General features: G+C 36.5%; 1 protein-coding gene across 4 annotated transcripts in view; it reads right to left on the reverse strand.

Moving 5' to 3' along the window:
• Positions 1-20,028, reverse strand: part of Mdga2 (MAM domain containing glycosylphosphatidylinositol anchor 2) — a 733,616-nt gene that overhangs the window by 77,771 nt on the left and 635,817 nt on the right. For all 4 annotated transcript variants that reach the window (XR_003376942.1, XR_003376941.1, XM_026779216.1 and 1 more), the window contains one exon: positions 9,008-9,277. Coding sequence is in view for 2 of the 4 variants with exons in the window: in XM_026779216.1 (XP_026635017.1) it covers positions 9,008-9,277 (270 nt within the window). In the remaining 2 variants the exon portion in view is untranslated. The remainder of the gene's footprint in view (positions 1-9,007; positions 9,278-20,028) is intronic.

Below are 20,028 nucleotides of genomic sequence, written 5' to 3' on the forward strand. Positions count from 1 at the left end.
TCTTTTTGCCCTGTTTCTGTGTATATAAATTATTGACTCTCTTTGTCTTAGTAGTTTCAAGATATAGTAATCATTTTTTTCTGAATAAAATGTCTATCATACAGATATTCTTGTATGTTGGACCCACATATTGAGACTAATAATTACAACTTTCAAATTGACCTTAATTGTTAAATTAAGTCTTTACCCTTACTGTATTCTGGCAAGTCCAGTGTCTTGACACTGTGACATGAACTCATCTTTGATTGGAGAAAGTCCAGGATTTTATAAAGAAGATAAAAAATAGTTATACAGAGTTTTTAAGATATCATATTATTTCTTTGATAATAATTTTTTAAATTAGCTTAGGTTCTAATTCAGATATGGTAGGAAATATGTGTACCTCATGATGTTTTCTAGAAAGAATTTTTTAAAATGATGTAGAAACTTGAATCTATAATACCTACGCATGTGTTGGTAATATTTCAAAGTAATAACAGTAGTCTCATTAGTCTATATTATAATTTTAAATAATACATTTTATAATTCATGGATATACCCACATTAATTTAGATTAATTATCAAAAATTATTTCCTTTAGTATTTTTCTTAAAACAGTTACTATTAAGCCATGTCTAAAAAAGATTGGTGGTTGTATCACAGATTCATTGAACTTCCATTACTCAAAAACTCATGGTCCCACCTTTTCTAAAGAGAGTACATCATATATGGAGGAATATTGTATTTTAAGAACTACTATGAAGTATTCTTATTTTCTATTTAATAGTTATCTAATAAATCAGGTACTAGGAGAAATACTTGGACTCACTCGTATATTTTATCCTTTCTAAATAGAATTCTAGAATGTTAATCAGAATTCTGGCCCTGTAAAAATATTTGACAAAGATTTTTTTCTTTTAGAGTTATTATAATGAATAAAACTAGAAATTGCTCTTTATTTTCAAAGTTTAAATTCTCCACCCTTTTTACAAGTTATGAATAGTTTTTAAACAACCTTAAATTGCTCGTTTTAATTTACTTATAAGAATTATATACTTAACAGAATACTGCTAAAAGATATCATACCAAAGATCAAGATATATTTTCATCTGGTCATTTTTCATTAAATGCACAACTATAAAGCAATAACAAATTTTAAAACTTTATGGAGAATTAAATTTGCTTTGATCTTATTTCTTCCCCATTACTTTTCCAGGCAAAGAACTTATAAAACCCTCTAACCCATCTTAGGGGGCATTCCTGTCCCCAGTTATCCTTGGTGCTTTAGCTCGCTCCTTTATTTAAAACACCTCACCCTACCCTTATTTTTTCAGTTCAGTAGTAGCTGATATGTTGATACAGAACATGAATAAAATGGTGGTTTTAATATCAATCTTGCAATTTACGAAATGAAAAGTTAAGGATACACAATCCTTAAACAAATACTCCAAACGAGAGAGAAAATTAAATAGTCACAGCTGCACTTTTCTTGCTAGCTATTAACCTGTTTACCATGAATGTTGAAAGAGATTAGACTACGAAGGAAGTATTTAGTTAAATACTACACTAGACACAAGCATTTTACTCAGAGATGACTGTGTTCGGAAGGCATCCCTGATGGTAAATGGTGCTATGAATGGTAGGCGAACTGTAAGATGATAAGATGATGTCCAAATACTCCTTTGGATAATTTTCTACTACTGAGTGTAATAGAAAACTATGATTTTTTTTCCTCCCAATCTAACACGATATGCCAAAGGTGACTGAAAGACACCTCTGTGACTCTGTTACATTGTATCAGATTCTATTTTGGGGTGCCTGAACTGAAGATTCCTCCTGCTGGTTTGTGAATCACATGACCATTCAGGAGACTTAGCCTCTAGGTTATGCAAGCATTTTTCCAGGACTAAATGTGACCTCTGGCCCCGGGCAGTGTATAGAAAAGTCTCTAATATTCAACTTCCACAAGGATGCCATTTTTTTCTTTTGTTTTTCAAGACAGGGTTTCTCTGTGTTACCCTGACCACACTGGACCTACTCTGTAGACCGAGCTGTCTTGAACTCAGAGATTTGTCTACCTCCACCTCCTGTGTGCTGGGATTAAAGGTGTGCATGATACCACCATCCGGAAAGGACACTATTCTAATAAAACAAAGAAGTATGGAAAGAATTCCTTCACGTTGCACCTCAAGATAGTAGCACATTCCGTAGTATATTCCAGAACAGAGAAATGCTAGAGTATTGACATTCAGAAATTAAGTTATGCTAGATTTGTATTGCTTCTAACAGTAAAATTTATATATGAAAAATGAGAAGTAGCACAGTGAGTTTGCTATAGTTTATCAGTAAAATCTCTTAAGACTCTCTGGTTGAACTTCCTATCATTAAACATCATCTGACACTAAGTGTGTCTGCTCCTATGTGACAGGAAGGCACAGGATTTCGTTACTAAACAGTAATACATAACTGATTAACGACAGCTGCAGAGTAATTACAAAGATAAACCAGAAGATCCAAGATTTTCCTTTACAAACTTGATTAATTTCATTGCGATATTTTCAAAGATAGACCCTTTCAACATGTACAAGAGGTGGAGTGTTACTTACTCATTTCCTAATAAAGTCAGTACTCACAGCATTTATGGCAGGTACAGCAATGATTAAGCCACTTTCAATAATGAGCATATACAATTATTGGAAAAGCCTCAAGAAGAATTAGATTTCACTTTCATCTCAAATGAGGGAAAATTATGAGAATTCCAGAGGCCATTAAGGCAATGGGATGTGGATTTGATGGTGGTTGAGCAATAGGAAGGAACAGGCTGTAGTTCAGAGAACTCTGTAGCAGAGTTTTTACATGCGTTTCGGAAGTAATGCATCAGGTGGCAACCAGAGTGAAATAATTTTCTATTCCATTTAAGTTATGATTACTTTGAGATTATTGGTATCTTTGGATGCTCTGGATAATTAATACATTACTATATGAATTACAAAACAATATGTTATCACAGCCAACTGACTAATGTGCCAACATCATCACAGTATACGAAGGCCAGTCTAGAAGAACACACAGGATTAGTATCTCACAATACAGTGTCAGCAAAACAAAGGAACAAAGTCCTGAAAAGATTTGATCTTTCATATACGGTTGTCTCGTTTGAAGTGACTTTGAAGTGTCTTGTAGAATTGAGGTAGGGATAATTCCTTGTACTTTCTGTGAGGTTTGAGTGAAGGGTTTGAAGAATGATGGCAATGAAACACTTCTGTATCTCACAGGACATAAAGAGCACCAGTATTTCTCACATAATTGTAAGAAGGAATTTCTAGCAAAAAATTTATATATTTCCCAGAAATATAGACAAGGAATTAAGAGCAGGCAAAAGTGGAAAAGCTCAGATAAAGTGCTATGATAGTATCCCAAAGACAATGAGGCCCTCATAAGGAACACAGGAAGAAAAGAAAATTATACAGTTATAAAACTGGCAAAGCCTTAGAAAATATTTTCTAGTTAAATATCTAATCTAGCATATCATACTTTGCTGTGGAACAATTCTTCTTTACACTGTGAATATATATTACTCTCATTGTTAATAAAACGGTGACAGACCAGAATTCAGGTAGGAAGTTAGGCAGGAAAGGCAAACTGGGAATGATGAGAAGAACTAGGGAGACGCCAGCAAGCTGCCCAGGAAGCAAGACATGCTAGAGGACAGGTAAAGTCACAGGGAGATACCCAGATTAATAGAAATGAGCTACTATAAATGGAAGGTTTAGCTAGTAATAAGCCTGAACTATTGGTGGAGAATTTATAATTCATATTCAGCCTCTGAGTTGGTTATTTGGGATAAGGCAGTTAGGATAGGAAATATCTGTTTACAACATTCATTATTTACCCACAAACATTCATCAAATACTTTCAGGATTGTAAAACTTTCCTCAGCTAAGAACCTGTTACATAGTCTTCATACTCAACTATAAAAATGTTTATGCCAATAAGAATACACTGCATGTCTAGTGTTAACATACAACCTTTTAATTAATATATAATTACATCATTTTTCCTTTTCCAGTCCCTCCCATATTCCATCTACTCTTGCTCTCCATTAAATTCATGGCCTCTTGTCTCTTTTTATTTAATTGTGTATATAATATAATAATATAATATTATATAATATAACATATGTATATATATATGCATACACACACATAAACATATTGCTCAGTCTCTATAATGTTACAGGATGACTACTTGGTATTGGATAATTTTTTGAAAAGGGTAATTTATTTTTTATGTTTTCCTTTTAAAAAATCTAAAATGATTTCCAAATATTAAATTCCTAATTTTTTATAAGTCTATTTGTATGTATTTTCTAGAAACCAGAAGATGCTCTATTTTCCCTTCCTAGGCTAAACATGAAAAACAATGTTACTTTTAATTCTTATGTTATATAAAGTAGAGTAACAAATACCCAGGCTTATATTTTCCTCTGATACCATCATCTACATTTTATTTAAACAGCTCGTCAAAAGTTAAACTGAAAGCTTTTCTTTTTGATGTGTGATTTTAAAGTCTGATTTCCCTCACATATGCAAATTTAAACAGTTTTACCATCATAAGACTATTGAATAATTACAGAGAGAAAATGGCTAGAAACAACACGAGAAATCACTTAGACCTGTCATCCTGATTGCTAAGTATGCAGGAGTAGCAAACAGAACATTTGATAAATCGTTTGGGATCTCATAAACCAATGTTGTATTTTATAACAAGTAACAGGATCGATCTCTTAGAAAAGAAGCAAAACCATGTACTTCTTCATGTCTGGTACTCTTGGTAAAATTGGCTTATTGACTCTTTCCCATCTCAATAATTAAGCTTCAGGAGATTTCTCCCCTTGATCATCTGATGAAATTGTGATGACATTATAACAGAGAATAATGCTAGCTCTTTGCTGATGAGTTACATAAACGAATATATAAAACGGATGCCATCTGTAGGTTAAATCTCTCATGTGCTTTGATCTACTGGCTGCTTGTTGTGACCTGGTCCCATTAGCGCTACAGAAGACAAGAATAATCAGAATGCACAGCTCTCCTGAGTCGTGAGAAATCTGACTAATCGTCATGAAGACATTCCACACAGCACTCCTTTTTGCCTTGTTGCATTTTTAAAGAGAATTCTTTGGGAAAGCGATCAATGAGATACATGTATTAGTTATCCACGGCCACCATAAAACGCACTACATACTGAAGACTTAAGGTTTACTGTGTCTCTGTTCTGGCTTTGAAGGGCAAACAAAACCCGAAGCTGTGGTACAGCACAGCGCCCCCTCCTGGTGAGGCAGTGGAGGAGCACAGATTCTTCTCTTTGAGTCCAGGTGACATCAGAGCTTCTTTGGATTGTGCTTACAATAGCTCATACTCAACGTCTGTCCTCTTATCTCTCAGAGTTCACTTTGTCTCTCCCTTGTGAGAATATGGACAATTACACTTAGAGCCCTCCTGCAATAGCCAGAATATTCTCTGAAACGTCTGAACTTATCCCCTTCTTAGAGTATGGTGTAAGTTTTGAGCTACCAAGTGAGTCTATAGACACAACCTTGCTGTCATCCATGAGCAGGTTGTGAAATGCATTGTTCATCTCCAACCTGAACTACTCTTTATCTTTGTTCATAACCATTTCTTTTCCTAATTAAAACATGAATTTACTCTATGTAATGGCATTTTACTTGTATTTTAATAAATAAAACTCACCTGAGGATCAGAAAAGTAAAACAGCCACACTGACCAGCCTTATAGACCACACAGCAATAACATACACCTTTAATCCCAGCAGCCACACCACTTTGCCATAGAGACCAGACGATGTATGCCTTTAACTTCGTGGTGCACACCTTTAGTCCCCCAGATAGGAGTATAAAATGGGAGGAGGCAGCTCTCAGGGCTGCTTTGCTTTTTGGGTCTTCAGGTAGAACCCCAATTTCTGACTGAGTTTTTATTAATCCTGCTTCAGTTCTAGTTTTCTCCTTTTTAATAAAAAGTGTTTTTATTAATACAACTATCTATTTAATAAGTAAAGATTTACCATCTTTCCTGGGTCAAATTATGTGCCAGGATCAAATACAGAAAGATACTTAGTCATATCATAAATGATTCTAGATGTTTTAAGCACTTAAGAATACTTTCCATAAGTTGAACAATTTCATCATGGTATAATGTAAAATTCCATTTTATCTCTCTGCTATCATGGCATAGAACTGTTTATTAAGATACAGATCTAATGTCTATGTCCTGATATAAAAGCATGCCTATACATATATAAATATCTATATAGCAACTTAAAAGTTCATGTTTACAAATGAGTTAATTTTACTACACCAATGTGTCATATTATTCCTAAAAGCTTGTAAAAATTCCCCCAAAAGTAAACATGGTAAACAACACCAGATTCTTTTTTTTTTTTTTTTTTTGGTTTTTCGAGACAGGGTTCTCTGTGGCTTTGGGCCTGTCCTCGAACTAGCTCTTGTAGACCAGGCTGGTCTCGAACTCACAGAGATCCGCCTGCCTCTGCCTCCCGAGTGCTGGGATTAAAGGCGTGCGCCACCACCACCCGGCCAACACCAGATTCTTTACCTCTTGTTTGTCTCATGTTAGTTGAGAAGAATTCTGAGTTGTCCCTAACTCCTGAGGGATGGTAATTCTTATATAATTCAATAGGAAAGCTATACTGTCTTTCAAAAGTTCTTCCACCGGCACTTATGAAAATGCCTACTCCCCCATGTATTTCCCTCGATTGTACTTTACTTAAAGTTTGATCTTTTCCTTTTCTGTATTTTTTTAACACTTCATCTTGTGAGGAGATCTTGAAACAATAATGTTGACCTGAAGTTTAAAGAGCACACACCACAAAAAGAAAATAATGCCTGTGGATATTTCCTTTCCCCCTGTGAGGAAACTCATGACAAATCTATTCCTTTCCATGGTTATCAAAATCCACTTGCTGCACCCTACGGATGCGAGGTGGAAGAATGGAGCTTAAAGTTTCTTCTAGTCTCAGCTGGTCCTCTACTTTTCAAAGAGAATTTGGAGCACATAAGGAGGAACAAATGAAAACCTTACAGAAGCAGCATGGTCCTAAACCTGACAGTCAAAGAACAGTATCACTTTAGAAAATGGGAAATTATCTAAGGCCAAAAGAGTTGAAAAGCTTACAGTTAATTTTATGATGTCTTTTTTTTTAAGGATTAATGGATGAAAGTCAGAGTCTTCATTTGTGTCAACATGAGAAAAGTAATTGTTTCTACACAATTCCTATTACTATTGAAAGTAATACGTAGAGACTGACTAACTGGGTCAGATGTCTCAGCATAGAAGGTGATTGGGAACCAACCCTGACATCTCAAGTTCATCCTAAGGGAAATGAATCCTGCAAGAAGTTCTCTGACCTCCACATACATGAAAGTGCACCCACATACAAGTACACACAAGTGCACAAAGGAAACAAACAAAAATGAAACACTTCTTAAAAAAGATTATCAGTAAACTAACTGATTGCATATCTCCTCTTGAATAATAGACAACATTCCAGGCCTTACTAACTTCACTACACTGACATTTCCCTCCTTCTCCCAAGCTAAACACACTGTCCTAGGAAATTTTGGCTCTGTGTTAATAGTCTACTTTAAGAATCAAATTTCGTCAATCTAATATTATGTTTTAGGAAGCAAAATTGGTTCAAAGGAAACCCAGCTTTAGAGAATGTCTTCGGGTTTCTATTATTGCAACAAAACACCATGCCCCAAAAGCACACTGGAGAGGAAAGGGTTTATTAGGCTTACACTTCAGCATTGCTGTTTATCTCTGAAGGAAGTCAGGATAAGAACTCAAAGAGGGTAGGATCCCAGAGGCAGGAGCGGATGTAGAGGCCATGGATGGGAGCAGCTTTCAGGATTACCTCCCATGGCTTATTCAATCCACCTTCTTATAGAATCCATGACCAGCAGGTCAGAGATGGCACCACTCACAGTGGGCTGGACCCTCCAGCACTGATCACTATATGGAAAAATGCCTTATAGCTCAATCTCAAAGAGGCATTTCCTTAGTTGAGGCTTCTTCCTCTTATGTTTCTAGCCTGTGTCAAATTGATACACAAAACTACCCAGTACAAAGAGATTATTCAAAATCAAATCTTAACAGCCAGATTTCTCACTAATGAACAAGTTTTCAGTCTGGAATATTTTTATCTTTTTTTTTTAACAATAGCTTTTTAGAGAAAAAAGGGGTCAGCTTCTTTATTCAATATCACAAAAGTTCTAACTGTTAAATAGAATTTTACATAAAACAAAAATAACATTGAAAAGGTAATTTTCTTTTAATACATTCCAAAACTCTGGCTCAAAAAAAATAGCAAAAAAATAGATTTACCATAGCATGGAGACTATCAGAATAATACTTTCAATAAGGGTCAAAAACTATACAACATGAACATACAGTTGTTAACAGCATCAAAATGTATTAGTACTTCTCCCTACTTGTCATACTTAGTATACCGTTTATTTCTCTGCCATGAAATATTTGAGAACATGTGACAAGCCAAGACCAAACTCAGACACTAATCCTTGGACACTAAGAGATAATAACTAAGTAAGAAAACAAAGCATTGCTACTACTAATAAAAAATGAGAGCCAGACCACAAGTCATAGCTTGAAATTTTATCTCAGAACTAACAGTTACCACAATCAGTTGTGTTATTACTGAAATGTACAAACAAGATCAGGAGGACTTCCTCTCTTCATCTGAATTCAGAGAAGTATCTGTGTTATTTTACAGGCACAGGCGTTGTTCTCACCAGAAAGACAGACCTTCCTGCCCTGGAAATAATCGGATAGAAGCCGCAACTACAACAGTGAGATCACAGATTTACACACCTATCTATTCACGAAACGATTTCAACCAGCATTTACATTAAGTCCAAGGTCTGTTGCTCTAAAATCATTTATTAAAAAATCAAATTAATTCAGTATCCTACCTGTCACCAGAAAGCTGCATCTCCCTGCCCCGGCTTCATTTATGATGCTGCAGTTATAGACTCCGTAGTTCTCATTGGAAAGACTTTTTACAGGGTACTCTGTATATTCCTGAGAGTCAAACTGACCGGTCCGTAATAATTTATTGCCCAAACGCCACTCATAGGTCAGCACTCGTATGGGATAAGCTCGCAGGACCCTGCAGCTCATGGTCACACTTCTGTCCTGTCCTTGACGGATTTCCAAGAATGCTGGTTCCACAGCTGGGGGATCTGGGAAAGATATGTTAAAACAGAGGAAAGATGAGGCTTTCAAAGCAGAACTCTTTTTGGCTATTCTGTTATGGGGGGGGGGATTTTTAAGAACATATGCCGCAGTGGGTGAATATAAGAGGAAGGTGGTGAAGTACATCTAAAAATGGAAGAATTTCATCTTGAGTTTGGAAATAAGGTCTTCTCAGAGTGGGCAGTCAAAAGACTTGTTGCTTTCCAAAAACAAACAAACAAAAATCAAAACAAAAAGAAAAAAAAGCATTTACAGGTAAAACAACAACAAGAACAAATTCTTATTTACTTCTAGCTGGTTCCAGGAAAAACATCATGTTCAGGCACCATTGAAGCTATGGATGCGTGAACAAAATCTAGGCTTCACATTAGCGTGAGACTGTGAAGTAGAAAGTCTTCTATTTCATCTGTAAATTATAATTATCATTTGTTGAGCTCAGTCTGTGGTCTGGTTCTTATTAGTTTATAAAATAAGTAAGAAATATTTATAAATCAGTGTTTTAAATGGTTAGGTTTGATTTTCTTGTATTGAAAATCCACAATCCATAAACTGTAAGGACATTTTGCATACTGTACCAAACTTTAAGATGGCTTTTAATCCCACTGTAACAGCAGACTTATTTGACGTATTTATGATTTTTGTGTAATTAAAACTTTTTATATTTGTTACATTATATTTTTTATTTTAATGATGAAATTTGCAATACCCTATTTCAATGACATAAAAATACATACATCTCATTGCTCCCAAAATCAAACCTTTGCTTAACCATCTAGTAACCTCCAGATAAAAGTTACATTCTGAAGTGGATGATGTCACTGGAAGCTGTGCAATCCTACAGGGCTGAAATGTTCGGCGACTCCACCCTTAACTTGACATTTATGGAACTCTTGTAAATTGTCCAGTATAAAAACTGCACAGCTCCACGAGCACTTGGGAGGCAGAGGTAGGCAGATTTCTGTGAGTTCAAGGCCAGCCTGGTCTACAAGAGCTAGTTCCAGGACAGCCTCCAAAGTCACAGAGAAACGCTGTTTCAAAAAAACAAAAAAAACAAAACAAAAATAAACAAACAAACAAACATCAAACAACAAAAACAAAAAACAAAAACTGCACAGCTGTACCTGACGGTTCTTACTTCACACTGCTCACAGGTTTTGGAAATTGGTTATTGTCAGTCTGGAATTGTTCTCACCCTATGTTTCCTGCTAAGTAGTTTCAATCTATTTTCTTGTTATCAGTCTACTGAATGGTCTTTCTTATTCCTTTCAGCAAACATTGGTAAGCCTCTCTATCTATTCTGATTTTATCTATTCATTTTTTCTTTGTATCCTCTCCATAAAAGCAGTATGGATTTTTTCTACATGCAAGAAAATGCATTAATATATTTCATGTTACAACAATGACAAGGTGTTTTGAGAAAGGTGGTGCCTGTGTTGTGTCTTGTAAAAAAGAAAGGACATGTAGGGTATGTATGCCATAATGAAGCACCTTCCAGGTATGAGAGAAGGGTGCATTTAAAGGATCCAGTGAGGAAAGAATGCTCAGAGGAATTCAAAGGCACCAACAGAATCAGTGATAAAGTACCACCATGACTCTGGAGAAAATGACAGTACCAAGGCAGGAAAGTCTGTTCAAGGATACCTCAGTCTCATGATACAGAGTTAGGTTTATAGTTAGTGTTAGGATAATTATAAAAAATAAAAGACTTATGTGATCAAATTATTAGTCATAATATTACCAATTAGTAAGAAAATTCTGTAGTAGAAAAGAGAACACGAAGCAGAGAGGACAAGGCAAGTTGCAGAAAAATGACAGCATTGGTTAAAAAACAAAGAATAAAAAGGTGAACAACTCTCTATGAACTAAGTGGGAAAACAGGTGATTGCTTTTTCGATGGGGTTGACGATGAGGTCAGTTCTACAGATGGGAAGAAATGAAAAGGAATCTAGTGTGCAGTTGATTCTCTGCACACGTGAGCCACACTGGGAGCAAGGGCTTCCTCCTATTATCCCCTAGGCCACTAATCTGTCTATTTCCAAGCATACAAGCTATTTCTGGTTATCTCTTCTTTTGAATGTTTATTTTAATGACTCATGGTTATACAAAAGTTCATGTAGACTCAGTCTTCCACATGTGTTGGTGCTTCTGTACGACAGGATATAGCTCTTCCACTCAGAGGAAAAGGGAGGAGAAGAAACGTTGTATAGTGTGAAAGTGTGTTTTCATTGGTCAGATCATGTCTGGCAAGACTGATTGGTTAACTGAGCAATTGCCTACTTATTTTAGTTGGGTAAATCTTGACCAGTTTTAGCATCATCTAAAAGGGTTTCGTAGCTTTAAATATTTCCCTTGTAACTCTATCTTCTTTTTGCTATACCTATTTCTTGACTGTACTTCAAAAATATACCCCTTTTAAATTTCATGAGTTCAGGTTTTATTACTGTAAACTCATCATTATCTCTAAGGCTTCGTTTCTAAGAGTTTATTTTCTATAGTAATGTAGCTAGCTACTCGTACATTATTTATCTAGTATTTGCATTTCACATTTTGACTAGTTCTTACTAGCTTCAGTGTCACTACATTTCCCAGGCTCCTGCTGACCAGCTTGTGCCCATCCTCCATCATTTCTGAGAGCCTGGCAACCCATCCCGTTGCCATTCAGCATGTCATCCACTTACATCTGGATAAAATTGTTTGTTCTCATTTTGTATTTGTTTTCAAGTTTTGATTTCTTATTGCCTTCTCTTTGATTGTTGAATTAAATAATTATCCAACCCTTTTCTTGCTGCCAGTTGGGATTTGCCCACTTTTCCTATTATTTTGATTCCATAGACATGGATCTAGAGAAAAACTAAATCTGAAAACTTTCTCCTTCTTTAACTCATATCCTAACATATATTACCAGCTCATGAATTTAATTCTCCCTTGCTTGGAAATTCTATTTCACATCAGCTGCAATGCTTACATTTCTATGACCCAGTTCATTAGCTGTGTGTTCCTTAATTTATTAAGTCCTCGGGCCTGCGATCATTTCCTTTGTTTCTGTAGTCACTACTCTGAGCTTCCCAGCACATCTTTGCTTATCTATATGATCTTTATATGCAAAGCGTATTTTCATTATTAAAATAATTTTCCAAGGCACACAATTTTATAGACTAGCAGTTCTCTCTGTCTGTCAGCACACAGATCCACTGTTTTTGGATGACCGTGCATCCTGTAGAAAACTGATTTCAAAGCCTTCCATTTTGAGCTCCTTTTTCTTGCACCCAGCTCCTTTCAAAATCTCTTTGTCTTTGATGTCTATGGTTCCATGTAGTGTTTATAGGTATGAGCTTCTTTTTAGTTGGAAGTTTCAATTTGATGTGCTTATAGCTGTTAGTTCAAATTTGTCTTTCATCTGTGATATTTGGAAAAGGTCTCATCATCAGCTCTTCAAACAAAACGTCTTTTGTCTTCTTTAAATCCTTACTTGATGATCTTTCTCCTTTATCTTCTACATTTTAAAAACTATTCTCTAAAGTCTGTTTGTTTTTGTTTTTCTCCTGTGTATTAGTATTAATAAATTCATCTGAGAAAACACAATTTGTTAATTCTTTTTATAACTCTACTTAATCTGCTTAGTGTATTCTGGTGTTTTTAGTTCAATAATTCAGATTTAATCTATAAACATTCTATGCAATTCTGCACAGCTATTATGCTGGCTAGCATGGTCAAACCTGTATTTAATGTTCTTAATGTAACTATTTACGTATAGAAATGTCTTCTGATAGTGAAGAACATGGGGAGCATATTCCTATTTCTTTTCCTTTAGAGTTCATTATATTTCTGTCATTTTGTACGTGTTGATTCTCTTCTACATTTTGAAGTTTAAATATCATCTTGATATATTTTCTGCAGAGACAATTCATTTCCATAAACAAATATTAGCAGCAATGCTTGCAATTACACAACGCCTGTGGCTGCAAGTCTATTGAACTATTACATGATAGAGGCTGTGATATGAACTTCTCGGTTTCAGCATCTTTACTTGTATTATAGTTTCAAAATGGCCATTTGCTTGTCTTATTTATTTATTTATTTATATATTTATTTATTTATTTATTTATTAAAGATTTCTGTCTCTTCCCCGCCACCGCCTCCCATTTTCCTCTCCCTCCCCGAATCAAGACCCCCTCCCTCCTCAGCCCAAAGAGCAATCAGGGTTCCCTGCCCTGTGGGAACTCCAAGGACCACCCACCTCCAAACAGGTCTAGTAAGGTGAGCATCCAAACTGCCTAAGCTCCCACAAAGCCAGTACGTGCAGTAAGATAAAAAACCCATTGCCGTTGTTCTTGAGTTCTCAGTAGTCCTCATTGTCTGCTATGTGTAGAGAGTCCGGTTTTATCCCAGGCTTTTTCAGACCCAGGCCAGCTGGCCTTGTTCCTGAGTGAGGTAAGCCAGACCCAAAAAGAGGAACATGGGATGTACTCACTCATATTTGGTTTCTAGCCATAAATAAAGGACACTGAGCCTATAATTAGTGATCCTAGAGAAGCTTAATAAGAAGGAGAACCCAAAGAAAAACATATAGGTATCCTCCTGAATATTAACCTTCATCAGGCAATGAAAGGAGACAGAGACAGACCCACATTGGAGCACCGGACAGAAATCTCAAGGTCCAAATCAGGAGCAGAAGGAGAGACAGCATGAGCAGGGAACTCAGGACCGCGAGAGGGTGCACCCACACACTGAGACAATGGGGATGTTCTATTGGGAATTCACCAAGGCCAGCTGGCCTGGGTCTGCTTGTCTTTATTGAAAGTGAAAGTGTAGAAACTATGTTTGTTCACTTTATCTTTGTTCTCATCCCTTGAATTCCTTCCTTTTCCGAAAGGGTCTACAATTGTTTACAATGGAGATGCTAACCTATAAATATTATAGATTTGAAGTTCCTTACCCGCTGCTCAGGGATATTAACAACCAGACCTCCTATTTATCCAAGTCGGCAAAGGTAATCAGTGAAAATGTTTGACCACCCTCCTACAAATTCACTGAAGTGCATTTTAATACGCATTTTGATGTTCTTAATAGGACTTAGGAAGCATTTCTCATTTGTGTCAACTGAAAAGGCTGTGTAGACTATTCCCTTTTTGTATGTGCTCAGATATGTCTTGTTAGTCAAGAGGACATATGACTATAAAGCCCCATAAGATCTGGGCATAAATGCGCACCTTGAAATCTCAGAACTTGAAAGGCTAAGGCAGAAAGATCAGTTTAAGGACAGTTAGGCTACTTGAAATCATGTTTTAAATAATATGGGGATGGTTTCAAGTTGTAGGTTTTAAGCTGCGCTTAGACTGTGTGTAAATAGTCAAATAAAATGCAAAATTGGTTTCTCCTTTATGTAAAATCACTCATGGAGCTGGAGTAAAATAACTATTAAGAGGAATATATAAAAATCATCAGTGATTTGTGGGTATTCAAAACATAGATGTTAGACAAATGAAAGGGTTACATTTTAAAATAGTTAGATTTATTAATTTTATTTTTGTGAGTGTTTTGTCTGCATAAATGTATATGCATCACGTGAGTTCTTGGCTACAGATTGGTTGTGAACCACCAGGTATGTGCTAAGAATTGAGTCCAGGTTCTTTTTAAGAGCAAGAAGTGCTGTTACCTTCTGAGCTATCTCTTCAGATGCAACTGCTGCATGTTCTAAATAACAGAAATAATAAGCTGTCTCATCATAGTAAGAAACAAAGATGCATTTATCTAAAACTATCTAGTTTTTTTTTAAATTAGCTCCAAAATAATTTGTGAAAGTAAATATACATGGTGCCAATATATTACAAGCAGTAGATTTGGAGTGTGTAAATAAAGAAACGTAGAGAAAAGTGCAGATAACCTTTAGCCCAGGAGCAGTGTCTATGACTATAAAGGAAGGTTGTTTCTATAGCTTGTACCAACAGTATCTGATGGACTTACTTATACACACTTCACTGAAACTCTTCTCCTCCACCATTGTGTGTTACATAGAACACAAGCCGTCCATGCAATGCCTTCTAGCAGATCAGCATGGCTTCCCTTGTTATCTTTAGGTCAGAAGCACCTGCTCCTAAAAAGAAGCCTTCTCACATTGTGTCCTTATTGAGTGCATCTTATTGAGTCCACTGATCATCACCTTTTCACTGTGCTGAGAATGTCTTGTAACTTCTGTCTCTGGCTACATTTTCGACCAACTTTTCTTTCTATGATGCATGTAAAGAAAGTAGTTTCTGGAGTAGACTGATGGCTCTGTCCTTTCTTTCTGCTTTAATTTTTCCCTATTAGAAAATGAATTCCTAGCCGGGCGGTGGTGGCGCACGCCTGTAATCCCAGCACTCTGGAGGCAGAGGCAGGCGGATCTCTGTGAGTTCGGGGCCAGCCTGGTCTACAAAGGGAGTTCCAGGACAGGCTCCAAAGCTACAGAGAAACCCTGTCTCGAAAAACCAAAAAAAAGAAAAAAAAAAGAAAAAAAAAGAAAATGAATTCCTTCATTGATAATTTTGTAACTGTTTTGATCACACACAACCCATCCTTCAATTCTACCCATATCTACCTTCCTCACTTCCTTACCCACCCAAATTTGTGTGTGTGTGTTTGTGTGGTGGTAGGGGGGTGTTGTTGTTTTAACATGCGTCAAGCCTAATTGGTGCTGACCATATATTATTGGATGTGTGGTCTTCTACTGTAGCATGATCAACTCACCGAAAACTACATTCTTAAAAGAAAATGCACTCTCTCCATTCTAGCAGCTAGCAATTGTCAATAGCTTCTTGGCTAAGGGTAAGCTAAATTAAGATGAAATAAATACTTCTAACAGACCCCATCATTTAATAAGATAGAAGTAGGAGTTAAAAATCTGCCAACAAAAATGTCAAAGAAACAAATAAAAACCCAGGGCCACATGGATTCAGTTCAGAATTCTACCAGATCTTCAAAGGACAGCATATACCAAATTTCCTCAAATTATTCAGTAAGATAAAAAAATGAAAGAACATTTTCAAAAGGTTTTCATGAAGAAATATTACCGTGATGCCCAAACCAGACAAAAGCCTATCAAAATAAAAGTATATGTCAATATCTATGGCAAAAATGTACTTTTTTCTTCCCTAATGTGTCCGTTTGGATCATTGTTCTGCTTCCAATAGCAGATCCCTTTAATCTTTTAGATTTTATGACTTTAGAATTTAGTGTTCATGATCATTTTCAGAGCTGGTTATAATGAAGTATGCTTCTTTTAATCTCCTTGATATCATGTTTATTTCTCAGGTTGTAACAATGCCATGAAACATACACATCTTTTATCATTAAAAATGTAGTCATTGGAGAGAAGGATGTCATCAACAAGCATTAGGGCCTGGGCCCAAATATCCATTACCAACACAAAAACTTTGCTTGCCTCATTCTCCAGCTTTATAAGCAGAAAGAATCAGATTCCCAAGAGCTACCTGATCCTGTTAGCTGAAACTGGTAAGCTTCAGTTTCAGTTGGATGTTTAAAGGCAGTAAGATCGGGTGAAATAAGAAGACACCCAAGCCCTGTCCTGGACTGCACACTGCACACGTACGTGCACACTCAGATGCATGCAACACACACACACACACACACACACACACACACACACACACACACACACTTCTTTCATTTTAGCGAGACACGGGGGTGCACACCAATAACTCCACCAGTCTAGAAGTAAAGTCATGAAAATTACTGAAATTTGAGATCAGTCTGAGCTATGAGTTTCAGGCCAGCAGGAGCCATCTAAGAAGACCCTGTCTTAAACAAACATACAATGAGGAAACAATAATAACCTCATAGTTTGATACAGAGAATGGAGATTGAATTTAGTGGGCTGAAATGACAAGAAACAAAAAACAAGTGGAAGGGACAGTGAAAGGATAAACCACAGTTTGGGAAATAAAATAATTGAGCAGGAAATTTATGAGGGAAATCGGCCGCATCATCATCAGGATCTGGAGGCAAAAACTTAGTGCAGTGAGGAAGATTTGCTAGAATGAAACATTTCAGAGACCCAGAAGTTGGCAGTACTTAGAAGACCAATGATATCATCAGTAAGTGAAGGATAAATTCAAAGAAGCTTGAGAACATGGGAGTCAAACATAAACAAGTTAGGTGAATACACAGTCACTCTCAAGTTGCATTTGTAAAAAAAAAAAGTGTTTGCCATTGACTATCTTTAAAATTAATTTTAAAGTAATAAAGTAATTTTCTTTTTCTAGCAGGGATATAGCCTAAAGCACTTAGTTATTTTTGTGAATGGCTACTTTGAGGATACTTTATCTGGCATCTTATATTATTTCAAATTGTGACTTTTTGGTACCATCTCTATGTGTTAGTGTTATTTTCCTCACATAAATCACTCAGGGTAGTCTACTAATGGCTTACAAGGCTACCTTGTAATTTCGTTTAAAATATTTCCAATTCAGTATGATTTTATAAAGTCTAATAGACTGAGTTGGAAAGCATCCCCAAATTGCTGCAGTCATTACTTCTGTTTAAAAGGCTGCTAGAAGGGACTTGAATTCCAGGATGTTTTTATCTCCGAAAGCTAGCACATTTGAAACAGGAGGTTCACTCATTATGGCCCAATGAAATCCACCTATGGAAACTCTCTTCATGAAAGGCTCACCTTTAGCATACTAGATACTAACAGCCCTGCATTTCACACTCTGGGTTCACCTAGTTAGAAGACTCAACTCCGCAGTCATGATGAAGTGGGTGCTGAGGAGACAGCAAACATGAAAGAATCTGCAGGTGCTAAAAATGTTAGAGCTAACTGAATAGAACCAGTGTTTCATGCTGCAAGGACTTCTTCAGCATATTTATTAAAATATTGAATACTAATGAAATTATAGATAAAATACTATAAAATCAATGTAAGTGTTTTCAATGCCAAAAGTAGGGTTTCTTGAGAAGAGTAAATAAGTTACTCCTGGCTTTTCTAAGTATCTGTTTCAAAGTCATTCTAAATGCTCTTAAAATAAATGACACTTGCTGCTGCAGGGTGTTCACTCAATGCTAGGTGTTAAGATACGCACAAAGATTACACCCTTATGACAGACAATAGCATATTTTTAGAAGTGCCTAAAACACAGAAGAGTTAAAAATATTATTGGCAGAGTAAGTGATCAATCAAAACAATTTTATTTCAGAATGTTTTCTCTCCATTGCAATTTGTGCTTTGTTATTTTGAAAACAGATACCAATTTCTTTTGGTTGAATTCTTTCATTCAAAGAGGACCATGAATAGAAGTTGACCCAATCACACCATCACCAATGGTGAGAAACAGAAAATCCTCAAGGAAGCATGAAATCATTGGGGCTAATCTTGTAGAAGAAAACAAATGTTAGCAATGGATTTCAAACTTGTAGTTTGTGTGCCACTCTGTGAAAATGAATGAATACATTTCTCGTACAACAGTGTATATGTCTAAAGGTAAGAGTATAACCTTTGAAAACTAATAAGAATTTAATTGTAATAACCCATTAAATAAAAAATAGTTCCGAGCCGGGCGGTGGTGGCGCAAGCCTTTAATCCCAGCACTTGGGAGGCAGAGGCAGAGGCAGGTGGATCTCAGTGAGTTCGAGACCAGCCTGGTCTACAAGAGCTAGCTCCAGGACAGGCTCCAAAGCTACAGAGAAACCCTGTCTCGAAACCCCCCCCCAAAAAAAATTAGTTCCGAGCCTAGACTTTTTTTTTTTTTAATGTAACTACTGGCTCAAGAACATTGGCTCAGAATGTCTGGTCTAGTGTTTGGAATGGAAGTCGGAGCTAATGGTCAAATGCATATAACCATTCTAATTTTTGAAGATGCAGAATAGCATATGAAAAATTTTCTATTAGCTTTTATTTCTTTTTTTTAAGCACACAGTATGTATTTTTATTATGTGTAGTGAAGGTGTTGTTTGCTGTAGGGCACATTTCAGGAGGGAAAGGTTAGGGAGATGATTTACAATCTACTGGGTTTTTTGCTGCATTCTGGGTACTTCCTTAAGATGCCACAGTACCTCTTTCTTTATTTTTTTTTTAATTTTTTATTGAGAAAAAGAAAAAAAAAGCTTCTGCCTCCTCCCAGCCTCCCATTTCCCTCCCCCTCCTCCCACCCTTCTCCCTCTCCCTCTACTCCTCTCCCCTCCCTTTCCAGTCCAGAGAGCAGTCAGGGTGCCCTGCCCTGTGGAAAGTCCAAGGTCCTCCCCCCTCCGTCCATGTCTAGGAAGTTGAGCATCCAAACTGGTTAGGCTCCCAAAAAGCCAGAACATGAAGTAGGATCAAAACCCTGTGCCATTGTCCTTGGCTTCTCATCAGCCCTCATTGTTCGCCATCACCAACCCCGCAACAAAGGTCTGATCTCCAAAATATATAGAGAACTCAAGAAACTAGACTTTAAAATGCTAATTAACCCAATTAACAAATGGGGCACTGAACTGAACGGAGAATTCTCAACAGAAGAAGTTCAAATGACCAAAAGACACTTAAGGTCATGCTTAACCTCCTTAGCAATCAGGGAAATGCAAATCAAAACAACTTTGAGATACCATCTCACACCTGTCAGAATGGCTAAAATAAAAAACACCAATGATAGCCTTTGCTGGAGAGGTTGTGGAGTAAGGGGCACACTCATCCATTGCTGGTGGGAATGCAAACTTGTGCAACCACTTTGGAAATCAGTGTGGCGGTTTCTCAGGAAATTCGGGA

This window comes from Microtus ochrogaster, chromosome 1, assembly GCF_000317375.1.
Source record: "Microtus ochrogaster isolate Prairie Vole_2 chromosome 1, MicOch1.0, whole genome shotgun sequence".
In the NCBI taxonomy this organism is placed as follows: domain Eukaryota; kingdom Metazoa; phylum Chordata; class Mammalia; order Rodentia; family Cricetidae; genus Microtus; species Microtus ochrogaster.